This window comes from Eptesicus fuscus, chromosome 6 (genome assembly GCF_027574615.1).
Source record: "Eptesicus fuscus isolate TK198812 chromosome 6, DD_ASM_mEF_20220401, whole genome shotgun sequence".
Taxonomy (NCBI): Eukaryota; Metazoa; Chordata; class Mammalia; order Chiroptera; family Vespertilionidae; genus Eptesicus; species Eptesicus fuscus.
Window position 1 is genome coordinate 99,589,374 of NC_072478.1, and position 19,911 is coordinate 99,609,284.

General features: G+C 38.0%; 1 protein-coding gene across 6 annotated transcripts in view; it reads left to right on the top strand.

Moving 5' to 3' along the window:
• TENM2 (teneurin transmembrane protein 2) overlaps positions 1 to 19,911 on the top strand; it is an 885,668-nt gene that overhangs the window by 56,645 nt on the left and 809,112 nt on the right. For 4 of the 6 annotated variants that reach the window (XM_054718128.1, XM_054718129.1, XM_054718127.1 and 1 more), the window contains exon 2: positions 12,503 to 12,778. The exons of the other annotated variants lie outside the window; for them this stretch is intronic. In XM_054718128.1, coding sequence (XP_054574103.1) covers positions 12,503 to 12,778 — 276 coding nt within the window. The remainder of the gene's footprint in view (positions 1 to 12,502; positions 12,779 to 19,911) is intronic. 6 annotated transcript variants of the gene reach the window in all.

The following is a 19,911-nucleotide window of genomic DNA, read 5'->3' on the forward strand; positions in this document are numbered from 1 at the left end:
ATCTAGTCACCATAATTTAATTTTTTCCATGTGAATCAAGGCAGCCCTAGTGAATGATGAATGAGTTCAGTGTTAACGTGTGCATTGTAATACATTTGTTCCCAGAAGTTTTTGAAGTTTATTAAATTTCAAGTGGTTCCTCAATTCCACTTGCAATTGTACTAAACTGTCTGGTCTATGCATTGCCTCACTCTTCTAGCTGTCAGCTTCGTTCCCTCTACTCTCCCCCAAACCTATATAGCACCTCCTCCCCATCCTCGAATGGAGGCAAACTCCAAAATCAGTTCGCCCCAACTGCACCCACATGCTTTGCATTCCTGCCTATTACGGGCTTGGATAACTTTATCTGTATAACCTCATGAGCATGTATGTCATTGTACCTATTTTATAGATGAGGAGACAGAAGATTCTGGGGTGTCCGTTAACTTGCACAAGATCAAACCTTACATAGTGAAGTAGGGATTCACACTCTGGGTCCCTTGCTCCTGAGGTGTTTTTAACTACAGGGATAAAGAGTGTTTCTCCTAGGAAGAAAAGAGCACACATTTTCTGGCAGCATATTCAGCATGTAATGATTTGGTTGCATTTACTTTTTTTTTTTTTAAAAAAAGACTTTTTTTTAGAGCAGTTTAAGGTTCATGGCAAAATTGAGTGAAAGGTACAGAGCTTTCCCATCTCCCCCATATGCACAGCCTGCCCCGTTATCAGCATTCCCCACTGCAGTGATAAGCATTTGTTACAACTGATGAGCCCACACTGACACATCATCATCACCCAAAGTCCATAAGGGGCATTAGGGTTCATTCCTGGTGTACGTTCTGTGGGTTTAGACAAATGTATAATGACATATATCCATCATTATAATATCAGAGAGAGTATTTTCACTGCCCTAAAAATCCTCTGTGCTGCCTAGTCCTCTCCCCCGGCGCGACCCCTGTGAACCACTGACCTCTTCGCTGTCTCCACAGTTTTGCCTTTTCCAGAATGTCATGCAGTTGGAATCATGCATACACAGCCTTTTCAGGTTGGCTTCTTGCACTTAGGAATATGCACTTAAGGTTCCTCCAGGTCTTTTCATGGTTTCATAGCTCATTTCTTTTTAATGCTAAATAATATTTCATTGTCTAGATGAACCACAGTTTAGTAATTCATTGGTTGCATTTAGGTACTTTTGTTTCATAACGTTAACCCTGATTGACTGGGACTTAAAGAGGCGTGCAAGCTAAGGCGTTTCTTTGTAGTCTAATTCAAAATATAATCATGAACATTTTAAATGTCACGACTCAATAAGGAAAATTATGATATTGTAAATATTTTAAGGTATGAAATAGAGATGGTCTGATCCAAGGCTTAGATTTTTAAATAGTTTTAAATTTTAGAAAAAAGCTTTATGTCACAGAAAAGTACAGTAAATGAAGTACATAATACTCATCACTTGTAATTATCATGTGTTATTATTTTGTTACATTTATTTCAAATCCCCTTCCCCCATTGCATTCTTTCCTCTGCATCTCCAGAATGAATTGCTGTTAAGAATTAGGTGCATATATTTCCAGGTCAAATTTATCCTATTAGTGTATGTGTCTCTATAAACAACATACAACACTAATTATATTTTTCCTATTGTGCTTTAGTAACTGATCTTTGGATTTTGAGATCTATCTCTATTAAAACTAAGACTTCTTTTTGATAATTCTTTACTCATGAAATTGTCATTTTGTGGCAAAACATGGTCAGTGTTAGAGGTTTGTAGAGCCTGTGGGTTTCTCAGGAGACTTATTCCTTCCAAAATAAGCAGTGTAGCAACTAAATTACTTAACACATCTAACTTTGGTGACAGTTTTATAGGGACAGTATGCAGATCTTTTTTAAAAAAGTCATCAGTTGATGCCTGTGGAAATGCCAAAATTCTCGTAAAGCTGTTGTCTCCATTGCAGTTGAACACATCCATCACGTGCTGAAAGTAATGCTCATAAGGCCCTTTGGTTGATGGCTGTAACCACATTGGGAATGATGTAGCTCAGTGAGGAGGTTGTCTCCAGTATTGCTGAAACTGATCAGTTACAGCAGCACTCTCACCATGAGCATAATAAGAGTGCTGATGGTGGAGTCTTTCAGCTGTGATGACATGGGACTCTCTTACCCCACTGTGCAAGCTTCTGTATTCTGTTCCTGAATTTCTTTTTGACATTGAATTTATGTGACTCAACAACTCTTTGTAAGTCAACAGCTGCCAGATGCTAAATGTAATTAAGGCTTTACATGTATTTGTAACCTAGGACATGTGTTCGGGACACAGGAAGCAAGGTGGGAGAGGAAGAAAAGGGAAACTTGACTCAGTTTCAGTTATCCTCTCCCTATTTCACGGATGCTAACAGGCACTAAGAAACTATGGTCTGCAAGCTCAACGGCTGGATGCTTTGCATGGTTTTAGATTAGTACCTAAACCCTAACAGTGATTGGTGGATGATGGAGTAGTTGATTTAATGAATCAATTGATTTACAATTAAGAGTATATCATTAATATTTCCCCCTAAATATGTTTGGTTACAATGTAGACGCTGATTAGTTGCTAAAGCAAAAATATCAGCTATACATACATTTACCTGGTGATGGACTGTGATCTATCTCACTAGTTGTCAGTCTGTGGATGAGTTAATTAACTGCTGAGATCTAGAATAATCCTTCCGTGATGGGAGAGTCAAAATGTTTTCCAAACATCAAGCACATGATAGAGACAGGGACCTTCATGAGTGCTAAGAATGCCAATGGCATGTGCCTCTGTCAAAATTTCAGTTGAATTTGGTAGCTACTCACATATCAAACATTCTCTGTATTACTTTGGGAAGGTAGGATATTATATCACTTAATGGAATAAACATTAAATATAAATATATGCAGCTTAACTGGAAAAAAGATTTCATTTGTATAGTTGTAGAAAAATTTGAAAATGGAAGCATGCCTGTCATTTTGTAGTTTTACACTTACTAGTAACATAATAATAGTAGTAATCTATATATATATATAAAAACCTAAGTGACCATCTGACCATTCAACTGTCCAACTGGTAGCTATGACACGCACTGACCACCAGGGCAGCAGACACTCAACACAGGAGCTGCTGAGCTGCCGTGACTTGGCAGCTGCGGTTCTCAGGTGATGCACCCAGAACCAGAGAGGAGGGTGCCCAATGTTGGGGTGTCACCTGAGACCTGCCCCCTCGGGATATGTTGGAGAGCCAGGCCAAAGGACCCCACTGGTGCACCGTGCACTGGGCCTCCTCTAGTAATAATAATAATAGCTAATATTTATTGCCTTCTTACTTTATTGTGAAATGCATATATATATATATATATATATATATATATATATATATATATCCATGCACAATTACTATATGAGGCAAGTAGTTCTCACAGTAAGTAAATCTCTAAGCAACTAAAACAAAACAAAATAAGAACTAAAAATGAGCTAAAGACAATAATCTAAAGATTGATTTGCAAGATCACAGCAGGTCTTCATTGAGAGCAAGGGCTGCTATCAGAGTGCAATTAGGAGACTGGACCTTGGGTTTTGAGCAAGAAAGAGGACCTGAAACTGAGATTCCTGTAATAAGCAAGAGACTTGAGAAGAGATATGTGGTTAATAGTACCATGGGGCCTAGAGAGAAGCAAATACAGAAATTTCAGGACACAAGGATCATTAATTTAGGCCTCTGTGATTTTTAAAAATTAAAATAAACCAATCTCAACTAAAATTAAATATAATTAAGTACATAAAAATACACCTTCATAATTAAGAGCAAGCAAAGCAACAAACAACCAATTTTGATCTTTAAAGTCCTAAAACATTAGAATTTGTCAAATACATACTTTCAACTGTGTATAATATACAGATTAGCAAGTAATAGAAGCACTGAACAGAAACACTTCAAAAGCTATAATAGTTTTTAAAGGAAATGCATAATTGCCTAAATTTTAAAAATGTTTAGTATATGTAGTAAATATGAGATCAGGCACAATTAAAGAAAGAATTAGTCAACTGAAAAAAATAACCAAAAGAAATTAGCAAGAGACAATTTAGAGAAAAAAAAAGATCAAAAATATAATAGAGACATTTAGAGAAAGGGATAGTATTTAGTTTAATTACTGAGAAAATACAGAAAGTAGATGTAAGTATTTAAGAGGCAATGGCAGAGAAATATTTAGAATAAAGAAATTATGAATTCCGAGAAATTGGAGCACGATATATATCAAGCAAGAATAGAATTCTAAATAAACTGATATAATTATGCTATCTAGCCAAGTGTAATTATATTAGGAGTAACAAACAAAAATATCAACTAACTATCTGAATACATTTATAAACTTAAGTTCAATAGAAATATGAAAATATTTAGATAAAAACAGTAATAAAAATACCATGAATGAAGAGTTGGGCGCCCTAACCGGTTTGGCTCAGTGGATAGAGTGTTGGCCTGCTAACTGAAAGGTCCCGGGTTCAATTCCAGTCAAGGGCATGTACCTTGGTTGCGGGCACATCCCCAGTAGGAGGTGTATGGGAGGCAGCTGATCGATGTTTCTCTCTCATCGATATTTCTAACTCTCTATCCCTCTCCATTCCTCTCTATGAAAATCAATAAAATATATTTAAAAAAAAAAGAGTTGGGTGTGATGTGGTGAAAGTGGTCCTTAGAGAGTAATATATAGCCTGGAATGCTTAACAAAAGAAGAATGGCTGGACAATAATGGCATAAAGAGCAAAAATTTAAATATATTTTTAAAAAACAATGGCATAAACTCAAAGAAAGGCGGGGAAAGCAATAATTTGTAAACAGAAAGGAAGAATTAAAATAATGTTTTTGAAGGACAGACATAATCGTTGGTGAAAACAATCTAGCTAAAAGAAAGAAGGCACAAACAAATCATATCAGGAATGAAAAATGAAGACAGCAAACAACAAATCTAGCGGACATTGAAAGGACTCAGAAATACTTGGAAAACTATTCCAATCCATTTGAAAACATAGCTGAAATGGGCACATTCCTCAAAAACTGTATTGTTTCAAAACTTCCTAAATCAACTCAAGAAAAAATAGAAAATGTTAATAATTTTATAGTAATAAACCAAAATTACAGCAAGTCTCTTCCTCTCTATACTGATAGTCACCTAATAGCCACAATTTGCTGTGCAGTTACTCTGTGGCAGGCAATGTTCTAAACATTTCTACCTGCCTTACCTAATTCAGGCCTCACAACAAGCCTATGAATGTAGGTGCTATTGTTTGCATCCCCTTTATAAATGAGTAAATGCAGACTCACCAGAACGAATGAATTCTAAGAATATATATATGGTCAATGAGTATTTGTAAAAGAGACACTGGAACTCCCACGTTAACCCTAGGCTGTATATATAGTGACTGTTTGATAGGGCTGCTGTCCTAATTAATTAGAAAACTATATAAAAGCATTTTGGACTGTGCCTGCCACACTATGAAGTCCTCAGTAAGCTAATCTAGTAACTGTTCTCAGATATAGGACAGCTAGACTATTGTAGCCCACTCACTATTGTCCTTCTTTTTCTGATTACCAGTAAAAATACTGTTTGGAGAGGCAGAGCCTCCCACGACCAGATGTCCACCACTGTGATGCTCTTACATAGAATACGCGATTGGTATCATCTTTAATAGCAGAATTGATTTTTAATCTTGTCTGAGCTTTAATCAGCAGAAAAGTCTCCAGCTAGCCAGATGACTGGACATCTCATCTCTCTTTCTGAACTGGCAGCTGATCAGCAGAACCTTTTGTTGTGCCTGCTGTGCGCTTTTCCAAATTGGACTTCGTTCAGGTTGGAACCTGGAAATGCCACCATTTCAGAGAATGCCCCTTTCACCTTTCTCTGTGAAGTTACAAAGCTTACAGAGAAACCCAGGACATAGGACACTCTCCCTTCTTCACTAGCCATGTTGGTGTCTCCTTGGTTTGGAAATGTGTTTATTTGCATTGGAATGATTATAGTTACAGATTGTAAAAAGTTGTGACATATCTGACATTCAGACAGAGATTAGGATAATCTAAAAATGAAGAAGTACTAAAATATTAATGTTTTTAGGTGTCTCACATAAAAGAACATTGTTATCCTTAAAGTGCACTTTTGAATTATAAATATTTGACTTACATTTTTTTGAATAATAATGCATATGCACCTACTCTGTGTTTTTAAGCCACAGGATCATTTTGTGAACAGTTTTGTCAACATTTGGGAAAATATCTGAATATGTAAAATCAGATGAACTTTAGAAGGGCATTAAGAGAGAGTTTATGTGAACAATTTTAGTAAACACAGCATAAAACATTAGAATTCATAAGAAGTTCCTTCTGGCCTTCAAAATTGTTATTATTGCATATAAAATATGTAGGTTTTAGACTTGTATGAAAATAATAATGTAGATAATGTTGGTAATTGTTTGGACTGATTATTTTGTATAGCTCATACATATGTATAATTGCTCAAAATGTAAATATAAGGTATTTAATATAAGAAAATAATTGGGTGATATGCTTTGATTAATCAAACAAAAATAAGAGTTAGTTTTATTTTTTATAATTACCACATTTTTCTTGATTACTCTATTTTACAAAATTTTAAGGCATCAGGTGAAAATACTTTATTTACTGTGATAAGAACTATAACATTATAGTTTATATCCATGTCTTAAATACCTGTTAGAAAAATTTGGATATTCATTTCTGACTGTAAAATATAGACTGTAGCATTTGCTAAAGGAAAGTGACCCATGTTTATTTACAGGAGATTCTTTTTCTTAGAATAAATGATCCTAGAAAAGGCCACTTAAAAAAAGGAATCAATGTTCAAAAAGAACCAAAATTTATATTAAATAATTAAAATAATTCATAGCAACTTTATTTTAAAAAATAAAATGTATAATTTATTTAATATTGAATACAATTTATTCTTCCAGATGTGCTATAGTTATTTTAAAAGAAAAAAATACCACGTAAGGTGGCATACTATACATTTTACAGCCAAATTGTATTACTACATTATTCCATCTTTACTTTAAATTTGCATTTTGAAGCATGATCACAGAGGGTCTTTTTTTTTCCCCACAAAAAAAAAAAATGAATATAAGAGAAAAAAATAAAATCCAAGGAACTCACCACTATGTTCCTCCTCAGGTCCCAGGACCCTAATAGACCTGACTTCTCAACTCCTTGTAGACTCTTCCCAGGTGATTTTTATATGTACGATCAAGGGTTTTTAGCTGTACTTAGTGAGTGGGAGGAATAGAAAGAAATGGAAAATTCCATCTTGGTCTGGAACCAGAAATCCATCAAATTATCTTCTGAAGAGTTCATCATCATGCTAACACCCATTTCTAGTTTCTCGTAATAGCTTAATTCTGTTACTTTTGGTTATGCTGTGGCCTTGCTTATGATCCTTGTGTTTTTTAGCAACATTTGTATTGACTTTGTGGAAAATCTGCATCTTCATGAGCTTTTTAATTTAATCTCACATTAGCATTATATTACTTTCTGTTATCAGCAACTAATTGATGACATAGACATTGTTATATGATTGATAGGAAATCAGATATTAGCAGTAAGTGAGTGGGAACAGGTGGCAATTAATTTTATAAGTGATTATTAGCAACTATTTTCATGGTATAGCAACTTTGGCTCTCCTGTGTAAAATCTCTTCTCTGAAATTCAGAGGACTTACATAGTGAACATTTATATAATAAAAGTATTCTGTATTGTATGACACCATTGCTACAGTTAATTTTTATCTTCCTGCCCTCATAGTATGAAGTCTGTTCAAATGCTGGCATTTTCAGCGCTATTTGTATTCCCTGGTATTACCCATGACATGATAATTCTGACTTAGCAACATATGTGCTTCTCCTAGTTAAAGGTTATTTGAAAGTGTGAGAAGTTGGTAAAAACTTAGAAAATAAAGTCATGATCACAACGTGCTGACATATTCCTCCTTAGAGCTGCATCCCCACGTACAATTAGTTGGCCAAGTGATGACACTTGATATCTAAGGCAAAAATTTCTCTCTAAATTTTTTTGGGAAAAGAATCTGTATTATACACAGGTTGTGATCAAGAAAAAGACAACTTAAAGCAAAAGCGATTTAGCAAGAGAGTTATGTTTAAAGATTGTTTTCTGCTATCCTGATCACCTAATAGTTTTTAGACATTAACATTCTCTCCCGTCACCTTAAATTATACTAAAATTCCATGATCTAAATATCATAGATTTTGTGTAATCATTCATCTATAAAAATATCGACTCACCTTGGTAATATAATATGGGGCCATCCTGGGAAGTTAATTGGCAATAGCTATAAAACACATCCCTGAGATGACCTGAGTTTGACACACTGCCCACATCCACTTTCATCAGTGATATCAAGGAGATTGGGGGCAGATAGAGGGTAAACATGAGTTTCATGAATACTAAAATATAGTGCCTCTTTTTATTGTTTTGCAAGATAGTAAAGGAGGAAGGAAATGTTGACTGCTTTCCACTAGATACCTCAGCCTGGGGAATTATACAATGACTAGTCTCTTTATTTCATCCAAAGCTGCCATGGAGCTTAATAAAGACATAATTATACAAGATGAATTAAAGCAAAAGTAGTCTTCCTTCAATGAGAAAAGTAAGTGCAAACACTAAGTTGACACAGTATTAAAATGTCCTCATACTATTTACATGCTGAGCATGGGGCTCCAAGCTCTAAGACAAACAACATGAAACATGTTTGTCTGAAGCACATTCACATAGAGCAGTGGTTCTCAACCTTTCTAATGCCGCGACCCTTTAATACAGCTCCTCATGTTGTGGTGACCCCCAATCATAAAATTATTTTCGTTGCTACTTCATAACTGTAATTTTGCTACTGATAATGAATCGTAATGTAAATATCTGTCTTGAGAACTCTGCTGTAGAGCCTAAGACCATTGGAAAACACAGATATTTACATTATGATTCATTAACAGTAGCAAAATTACAGTTATGAAGTAGCAACAAAAATAATTTTATGATTGGGGGTCACCACAACATGAGGAACTGTATTAAAGGGTCGTGGCATTAGAAAGGTTGAGAACCACTGACATAGAGGAATGTTTGGGAAGATGGGTATGGGTAAGAGCAAACCGAAGGAGACATGATAACTTCTCCATGGAATAAATTTCTAGTCCCTGAAAGCAGTGAGCCTATTGCTAAATGAACATCAGTGAGGCACGCTGGTAAAGGGTGAAGGGCTGGACCACCAGGTGACCTTCCACGGCTCCCTGTACTTTTCCTATATAATATTTATTATGGCATAGATTGCACTTTGTTTAGGGATTCTTTGATTAATGTTCTTTCCCGATTAGGCTATAAATATCATGGACTGTGTTTTTATAATGCTCACCGTTATATCCCCAATGCCTAGCCTAGCACCAGGCACAATAAATATTTGTTGAATGATTTAATAAAGAATAGACCACAGTGAATATGGCTTACCTGTTTCCTATGTTAAGCCACAAGCTTGGGAAAGGCTTGGTCCAGAATCTGCCCCAGGTATTGAGAATGAATATTCTTTGAGTTAGCTAAGGTTAAAAAAAAAAAAAAGTAGCAAACCAGGAATTGTGGGGAATGGGTGGCATCAGGAAGGTATGGTCCTATGGGAAGATGAGGATGAGGAGTTTAGAAGATATAATTTCCAAGGAAACAATTCTGTTTTTAGAGGAAAACCTGCCTTTCTACAAGCCAGCGTGAATTTAGTTACTTTTTTCTGGTGAATTCGATAAGGTACCTCAGGTTTTATTTTCCATGTTGCTTGCTTGTGGCTTCAGGGCTGTGAGCTTGAAGTGGAAACTCATGAAACATACTCTTTCTTTTCTAACATGTGTGGCTACTTAAAACACAGTCGTGCAAATTTTCACTGATTCATGATGATCTCAAGTTTGTTTTATGAGAAAAAATCATATTTTAATTCCTTATCATCAAGTAAATTTGATAAGCAAAGCGAGGACCCTGTATTTACTCCACAGCTTCCCATGCCCCAGGCTGACCGCCTGTTCCTTCCAGTCCCCAGATTGAAAAGTACATGGGAAGCTCTGCAACGGAGGCTTCCTTGCCTCACACAGATGTTTCTCTTTTCCCAAGGAGGTCTTTGACGCTAGTTCCCAATCCTGCGATGTGGGGAAACCATCAGGAAAGTGTATGCATATACTCCATTTCCAATGGAGTCCAAGAGCTGAAAATTCCCGCATGGGGAATAAAAACATATATGTTCAATTTGGCTTGTTTTCATTAACTGCAGGAAAAGGAAGCAATACATTTCATGATTTTCCGGAACAAGCATGGGCTCCAAAGACAAGTCGGGGAAAATGTTCACATTCAACAACTTGTTTTTCATTGACTTAAGAATGAGAAAAGCAACAGTCGAGAGAAAAGTATTGTGGTACCAGATATATAGGAACTCAACAACTTCGGTTTTATAGACTACTGAACTGAAATATACATTTTCCTGTACAATGATGAGACAATACCTAGTTACCAAGGGTGCAGACTGGAACAGAGTCCAGGGGGCAGAGAATTTCAGCAGCGTGAGCAGATGGGCCCGGGGAATAGACAGTGTGGTGACGGCGGCAAGGCTGGCCCTCCTCCCGCACAGGTGGTTGGAAATCATCCCATGCCCACGGGGACTTCTGCTTGGGTTAGCTCCCCAATGGGTTCCCTCCGCGGAGACGATTGTGTATAGAAATGGGTTTGATTCCATTTACACGGCCAACTAAGGCTGGGGAGGTTCAATGTGCAGTGAAGAAAGAAAAATACAACCTCAGAATAAAAATTCTTGTCTGTTACAAATTAAAGTCACCCTAGGTTAATATAAACGGTTGCTTGGTGCTTTTTACAAATAAAAGTGGAGCAGTGATGGCATGGATGTGGACTGTCAGAGTGTGAAGTTTAGCGTGAGTTTTCAGACTTGAGTGATTGGGAATGCCTCTAGTGTATTTGGTACACATAGTGAGCAAGCCCATGGCTTCAGTGGTACTTAGAAGGTTTCCTTCACTTACAGTGTAGAAGTGCATTTCTTCACTGTATATGTTTCATTGTCCATACATTGGTTAAAGATCTTACAAAAATTAGCTTTATGCATCAATAAATTGAGTGTACCACATGATTCCATGTAATTTGCCTTGAAACCTTAAAATGTCTTGAAAGAAGCTGCATATTAAAGCACACAAATAGAGCATTCCTATGCAAAAATGTTGCCAAGTGGGTTTTTGATTGAGACCATTTGACATTGTAGAAAGAGCACAGGCTCGGAGTCTGCAGTTTAGAGGTGAATCGGGCCCTGCCACTTGCCCAAGTGTGACCTTGGATCCAGTATTTAACTTCTCTGTAAAGTGTTCACCCCCTGAACTGATGGGCTCCGGTGGGATTTAAATGAGATAAAGCTATACGTTGCCTGGCCCCATGCCTGACTCATGGTAACATATAAGTGTTCAACAAATGCCTGTTCTCTTCTGCTTCCCATAAAACCAGGTAACACCCCTCATACCCCACATGTGTACATATGTACTCTCATAGGTGAAACCTATTTGTGGTGTTAAATTGTGTGAACAAAGAGAAATTGTTTGATATCATTTAAAAACAAAAGGACCGACTCTTCATCCCTAGGATGCTGACTTAGTTAACAAATTATATAACTTATTTAAAGAAAACAGTTTGGTATAGATGATCACATATAATACACATAGCTATCCTGAGAGGAATTTAAGAGATTAATACCCAGATTTTACAGATGAGAACATTGAGGCTCAAGGAGTAAGAGACTTGCCACAATGAGACTTACCAGTGGGAAGCTAGGACTGGTACCCAGGTCTCCTGGCCACCACTCCCATTTATTGGAGGATTAAGGTTCTTTGACTTGAAGACAGACTGCTCAAGATCAGATCCAGGTTTTGCTACAATCTAGATGTATGACCTTAGGTAAGTCACTTGAATTCTCTGTTCTTCTATCCTTCAGTTTCCTTACTTAAAGACTCATTACAATAACAGTATCATCATTCTAAAGTTATTATAAAAATCTTAAAATGTGAAATAAATGCTGCAAAATGAAAGATACCTGGAGCAAAATAAGTGCTCGGTATATATTAGCTATTACTATCAATCTAGTGTTTTTTCACTAATCTACATGGTACTCCCTAGACAACCATAAATGCTTAGAATTTTGTTTTTAAATAAGACCTGAGCATTCTGTCCTTGGATTCAAATTAATCTTAGATGGTTCCATTTTTTGTTCTCAAATTGACCCCAATATCCTAAGTACACTTGCCCCAAGACCCAGTTCTGTGTACCGTGGCAAACCTGGTCAATTTTTTGGATGGGAAAGTGTCTGTCTGCTTTTTCTAAGAGTACATTTTAACCCTGTAAAGCATTTCCTCCGTTGTAACGGCCTCTCTGTTGCTGTCACCCTAGGAACTAACTTCACCCTTGCGGAGCTGGGCATCTGTGAGCCCTCCCCGCACCGCAGTGGCTACTGCTCGGACATGGGCATCCTTCACCAGGGCTACTCCCTGAGCACGGGATCTGACGCCGACTCGGACACCGAGGGAGGGATGTCTCCAGAACACGCCATCAGACTGTGGGGGAGAGGGATAAAATCCAGGCGCAGTTCCGGCCTGTCCAGCCGTGAAAACTCAGCCCTGACCCTGACTGATTCTGACAACGAGAATAAGTCAGATGATGAGAACGGTAGGCCTGCTTCTTACATACCTTTCCATGTTCGGGGCACTGCACACTGTGGGGCTTGGGATGCTTTCCTTTTTTATAATAAAGAGGCATCTAAAACCATTCATTTCCTTGGAAATTGACTTTGTCTGCCCACTCTGAGCTGGGGGAGGAAGTAAGCCAGCCAACCTCGAGTGCATAAGGAATCGCATTTTGACGATGACTCGGTTGTCAGGTAGAGTTGGTTGGTCTGATGAGCAAGTAAATGACATTGCCAACGCGGAAACATAAACCATGACCTATGCCTAGAAAATGTCCTGTCTCCACAAGTTTCTAGGTCTTTGTATTGATGTCCCCTTCTCGGTAAATGGCAACCTGGGTTATATATTTATTTATTTTTTCATGAAGATCTCTTAAGGATCCTACCTTAGCTTAGCCTTTTATTTCCAGGCGGCAATGCCTCATATCCTCGTATTGAAGATCAAACTCAGAACAGATGCTCTGGACTTGAATAATGACAAATAGGAAGGGGTTTGTCTTCCAGAAAGAGTTCTGTTCTGGGTGTACTTTTCTCTTTGGTACCTACTATGTGGGCTAACGACTTCCCACATCTTCTATCACAGATCGCTACGGCTTATCCATCAGCTTTGTAGATGGGCTTTAATGAAACTTCAAAAATTAAATGCTTCCGATCATTAAGCAGTAAATACAAGGAAGCCTAAGAAAGTCATTAAAGAGATAAGGTGCTTTTTTGTGGGTTTCTCAAAGACTCACAACTGTGTTTAGTCAAAAACTTTTTTTTTTTAAAAGAGAAATCGCATTAGGTACAGTTGATTTATGAAGAAAACATCAAAAGCTATGTGGGTTGTTATGAATATATTGTGTGTTTGATAAAGGAATTACCATTAAAATGCATCCAAGTAGATCAGTTAAGGGTGTTTATATAAAATGCTATAAACTTATCCTAGAGCAGCTTTAAGTATGTTCTTGCATTAAAAATAATAAATAAAGGAAACTTGCAGGCAGACAGCTTGTTGCCAATGCAAAAGCAAAGCTAAGTATTACTTGATCTCAAAACTGTTGAAAATACATCATTTCCTGGGTAAGTTGCATGTAATCCAACAGTGTCACTTTGTTGCATTTAAATTTAGGTTTAATTCTGAAATAATTTATTCCATGGTGGGGACAAGGGGATGTGTCTTAATTATGCCTTCGTTCGCATAGTTAATCAAGGTGTGCTCTCGAGGAAAAATCCGCACTTGACTCCTTTTGAATTCTGACAAAATTCTGCCACTTGGCACATTCAATGCTCCAAGGTGCTTCATTGATAGGAAATTACTTTTAGAAGTTTCCAGAAAGACATACATTGAATTCATTTCCTGATGTACTTTTTCAGCTTACGTATGTGTCGGATATAGTTCCAACAGAGGCAGTTTGATTACCTAATAAATAAAATCCCTTGCAATCCAAGAACTTCAGGAACAGTTTAAACAAGGTATTTTAGCAAAATTTCCTTGTTTGGTATTTTCACCGGTCTCATGGGAACCATCTACACAGAATTATTTATACATACTTATGGAGTTTGCACCCTCTCTTTGAAAGCTACATTCATCTTTAAAAACTCAACTAATAAAGGGAGGTTTCCATGAACAAAGGGAGCCAAAAATGCTTGCCTTGAATTTACCCAGGACTGTTATGGATGGGAGAACTTTATAATTAGTGATGCATTTGATAGGCCAACAGTTTCTTTGTTTGCAACACTATTTGAAACATCACGTTTGAACAATTTTCACCTTAGGGAAGTCTCTATAAACCCCTGGGTACTCATAGGAAATAAACCCTTAGACACAGTGTCTTTGTTGTTTCTGGAATTGCTAGTTATAATGCAGTCAGAATTGCATAAAGAAAAATGATAGAAGGACTAAGCAACCCTTTCGTGCCTGAGTCTGGCAGAGGATGGAGGGGTGTTGTACCTGAGTCCAAGCTTAGGAAATAGATGGTTATTTTAAAATAGAGAGAATGCGTCTTCTTTTCTCTGTTTAACCATTGTTCAGTATTTCCCATATTCAAAAGATGTACAGAATGCATGTTCTGTTCTCCTTTGCAGCCAGAACTAAAACTAAGAAACTGTGCACGTCATGTCATAAGCTCTTTAAGCAAATAACAATCAGGTACACACTCCTCTGTACAACGAGGCGTTGACTTCCGTCCACTTCTTGCTCTCACTCCCCAACAAATTCTGTTTAGCTCACAGAGAAATCAATGCGTTTTCACATCACTGACTTTATGAAGTTTGGGAATGTATTATCATATAGATTGACAGTTGCCCCACTGATTCCACACCACAGCATGGACACTCACCAAGCCGTCATTAATTTCCTCACACTTGTACCCGCAGTGGCTTCCTCCATAATAAACACTCCGTCCTTCAGAACCAAATCGATAACCTTTTAGGTACGCCTCTCCCGAACAGGAAGTAGCAAGGATCTATGTTTGAAAAAGAAGCTCTCCAGTTTCAGGTTAGATTGCAAGGAGATGTGGTCATAAAAATGAATCTATTCCTTGGATCCCATATATTTCTATGGCATGGTTATGGTCGGGGGTGGGGGTCTCGGGGTACATAGAGTTTCCCAATGCTTCTTGAAAACCACCCTTAAACAATTCCTAGTGTGGTTTTATGAAGCATAGGTAGAACGTGGAGACAGGTCTCAAAAACCAACTTCTCTCTCTATAATGTGAAATATGTATCCAACCTTCACATTCATGTCATAAATTTCTCGATGGCAGCAGTTCTTCCTGTATGCTGCTGGGACAAAAATGACCCACTAGTAACTTGAAAATCTTATTACATTGAGCACACAGATGAGTCTGTGTTTTTTTTGTTTTGTTTTTTTTTCCCCCCAGCATAGACATTTCAGAACCATCACCCCTCACAGCTCTGCATCTTAGGCTCACTGAGTGACCAGCAGATTAGCATTAAGCTTGGCTTGGGTTTCTTTCAATAGATGAAACTCTCGGGTCCGGGTTATTTTATCAGGCTCCCTACCTCGGTCTGTACGTTAACGATGGCTTGGTTAGAAACCGGCAATGAGATTTGAGAACAGCCCGGCCAAGTTTCTGCTGCTGTGAGATTTCACTGCATCTATCGAAAGGGCTTTCCCGGTGACTTTAAATTAGAAACATTCCTTTTTGGGGTAATAAATGTCCCACTTAAAATATATCCTCACTGAGGCCCTTTGTGTCGCCCGAGTTATGGAGAAAATGGGGCAGTCACTAGTACACAAGAATAACTAATTGCCTTCTTAAAAATGCGGAGCAGCACACGTTGTAAAAAATCTGGTCTGTGTACTCTTGACTCCCTTAGGCAGTTTCTTCACCTTGGGGACTTGAAAATATCCTTGAGGTTTTTCTGTTGTGTTTTTCCCCCAGCACAGTTCTATTATAAGTTTCAGTTATATTATTGGAAATCCAGGAAGAAGAAAAGACAAAAGAAAATAAGCTTGGCTATGGGATAGGGAGCCAGACGTTACAGAAAACGAAATCTGGCCTCGGTTAAAGCTTTAAAAAAAAAACTATCCTTCCCTTCTCCTCTCCGTTTCCACCCAAAGTAAATAAGGACAATGTTCATTTTCATCTGTTGTCAATTGGGACATTTATAATTCTCATAATGTGCTTTGAAGCTGAAACTATAAATGTTGGGTTAATTCCATTGCATTTCACCAAATGCATTTATAAAACAAGCCGGCTCTGGGCACATAATGGATTTGTGTGGAGTGTGTTTGTGGAACATAGATTCTATTAGATTGTGAGTCCTCCTGGCAGGTCTGCGGTGCCCGTGTCTCCTCCAAGGGCCTAAGCACACGGCTACTGGCTGCATGTTAATTGAGACATGAGGCATGAACTCGGAGGGAAGGAGAGTTTTCCTTCGTACCAGAGACCGTGTCTGCAGCTTGTTCCCGCCATCCACAGTGCATTCATTTGTCAGACGGGGTGACTTTCTTCCTCTCTCTTCAAAATGTGGCTTCTCGGTAAATTTCACATTGGAGTTCCCCGTAAGTAATCACCTCCAAGACCTGCTGTGGCGTTTTGTCTCGGCCCCACCCTGTCACTCTTGATGCTGTTAAACTTCCTTTGTGTTTTAGAAGCTACTCTACTCCTTTTGTCTCCCCCATCCTGCATGTGTACGCTACACCCAATGCCTAGAACAGAATAAAAACTTACTGTAAGCACCAGATAATTTTAGCCCAGGGCTCATAATTTTGCCCTTAAAGTTGGGAGGAAGAGTAGTAAAAGAGGTGACTACGAAAGCACAAGGTGATATTGGACTGTACTTTTGATGTTGGTATGTGATGATTTCTTTTCCAGGCAAACTTCATGGAAAAAACTTACATGGAACCTTATTGTCTTAATTCCTTAGATACAAAACAAAAAAACATGAAAGAAAACAAAACAAACTTTAAATCCATTTCAAGGACAATTGTTTCAAAGTGTGTTTATGAGCTTTATTTTTTTTTTAATTCTTGGAAATTTGAAAGAATAACATGTATAGAGAAGAACTTTAAAATGAGGTAGCATGGATTAAAAAAAAAGACACGAGAACAAAATATCCCAAGCTCCCAGCCTTGTCTACTCCTAAATAAAAGGACGATTTGATTTTGATAACTCTGGTTTGATTCCCTAAAAGTGCAGATATTTGAGGCTCTAGAGGCTCCTTATTTTACAAAAAAAAAAGTTTATTTTCCCTTTTTGTAAAATTAATAGTAGTCTCAAATATATACTAGTAATTATCACAGTGTTAAAATACAGCCGATAAGAATAGACAACCAGAGGCAACATTTGGGAATATCAAATTGTCACACGGCTTGATACATGAGCCAGAAATGGGAGGCTTAAAAAAAAAAAAAAATGGGAGGCTTGATGTTTGGCCAATGAACCTGGATGAAACTTGGGTGATCTAGATTTCCGGCTGATTAAGCCACGCTTCCATTGCTGTAACGTAGTGAACTTGAAGGACCATAGCCTATGTGCTGATTCCAGCGCTGCATGTTCCACATTATAAACTTTAGTTGCATGCTTCTTAGGTATTTATATTTCTTTCTTTCCTTTGGTGGTTTCTTTCATGTTTGTTAACGCTCCCAGGGGCTATCAAGCAATGGCTCCATTCAAAAAATACAATAAATAAAATGCAGCGCTAAGCCTTCCTTTTGGCAGGGCCAGCCTGATTATTACACGTGTAATCTCCAGGCCTCTGGGGAGACACTGGGCTTGCTGGGTAATCATTTGCTTTAAGCTGCTGCGTTCCTGATATCTGTACTTTCACTTGGGCTAAGCAGCAAAGGCAGGAAACCGGGGAGAGGCCACATGTTTCTGTCCCTTAACAATCAGAAGCCTCTTCACGCAGACAACTCTTAACTTTTTTGCTTAGCGTTCAGCCACGTTTTAGTTTCGTTGTTGTTTGTCAGGGATCAAATTAAATTTTAACTTTGGAGAGAGATGGAATAAGTTATTAAGGCCATAAATAAAATGAGTTAAAGCGAAGGACGTTGATAGTATAAATTTTCTAGACATCTGAGCCAAGATGAATTTGCACAGAAAATAATAGCCAACTAAAAAGTGCGTATTAAAATGACCCATTCTGGAACTGGGACAGGGCGAGTGGAAGGAGGCAATTTTAGTGATAGGTTTGTAAGTAGGATAGACATTGCAGATATATAGGTGTTGTGTATTTATGCGTGTACAGAGGGCAAAACTTATTACTTAATGCCAAGTATTATTTAGCACAGGCTGAAAGAACTGCCTAGGAAATTATCCCTCCCAGTCTTCTTAAACTTGGTTTTAGGACTGTGAAAGAAATAAAGGCGGAAGTAAAAGGTCCAAGGAATAGTCATTAACAACAGAGGTCACGAACTGTAGCCCAGGAGTTGTGCTATTTGGCCAGTTTTGGACAGTGTCTAAAAATTGTACATTACTAAGCAACGTTTGAAAAGTGGGAGATTTCATATTAGAAATTTGTATTTTGGGGCTTCTCTCCGGATCTACAATATCCAGTGACACGTGTTTTGGTTTCACCCCGAAATGAATTGGGTTAGAAGCAGTGACCCTGCAGTTCTAGGTGGTTCCTGTCACCTGAGTCACCCACGCTTTCCCCAGGTGCCTCCTCGCATCTGAGGTTCACTGTAGCCTTTGTAGGCACTGGAGTTACCAACCTCAACCTTCATACAAACTAGGGGCAAATCAGAGATACTGAAAATGGTAGAAACAAAGCTAGAAACCAGCAATTTTAGCTTCATTTAACATGTGTTCAGAACAGTTATGTTACATCTTCTTTTTCTTTTTTTTTAATTTGAGTCCTCTGTAAAATGGGGTTAATTTTGCTATAACAAATTTCTAAAATAGTTTTCAGGATTAACTAAAATTTAAGGGTAAACTAAAATAAAGTGAAATCATATGAAAATCAACTTAATTTGAAAATGAATACAGGGATGGTGTAAGTGTCAGAGGGATCTTAAGTGGGTGATATATCCTCCCACCTTCTAAATGGGTGCCCTGAAGTCCTGAAGAATTAAAGTGAGAATCTCTTATTTTAACACATACACTTAAAGCCATTTTTAAATATATTTTATTGATTTTTACAGAGAGGAAGAGAGAGAGAGAGAGAGAGTTAGAAACATCGATCAGCTGCCTCCTGCACACCCCCCACTGGGGATGTGCCCGCAACCAAGGTACATGCCCTTGACCGGAATCGAACCTGGGACCTTTGAGTCCGCAGGCCGATGCTCTATCCACTGAGCCAAACCGGTTTCGGCCACTTAAAGCCATTTTAATGTAAAAGGATCTAGGTGGACCTTTAGGAAATAGGTGGAGGGGAAATTTCCTTTAAAATCTTTAGATACTTGAGCTGATACAGGAAAACCCCAGGGCTTTTCAGGAGGAAGCCCTTTAAAGAGGAGGAAAATCCCTGGCTGGTGTATCTCAGTGGTTGAGCATTGACCCAAGAACCAGGAGGTCAAGGTTCAAGTCCCTGTCAATCCACATGCCTGAGTTGCAGGCTCAGTCCCCAGTAGGGGGACATGCAGGAGACAGCCTATTAATGATTCTTATCATGGATGTTTCTATCTGTCTATCCCTCTCCCTTCCTCTCTGAAATCAATGAAAAC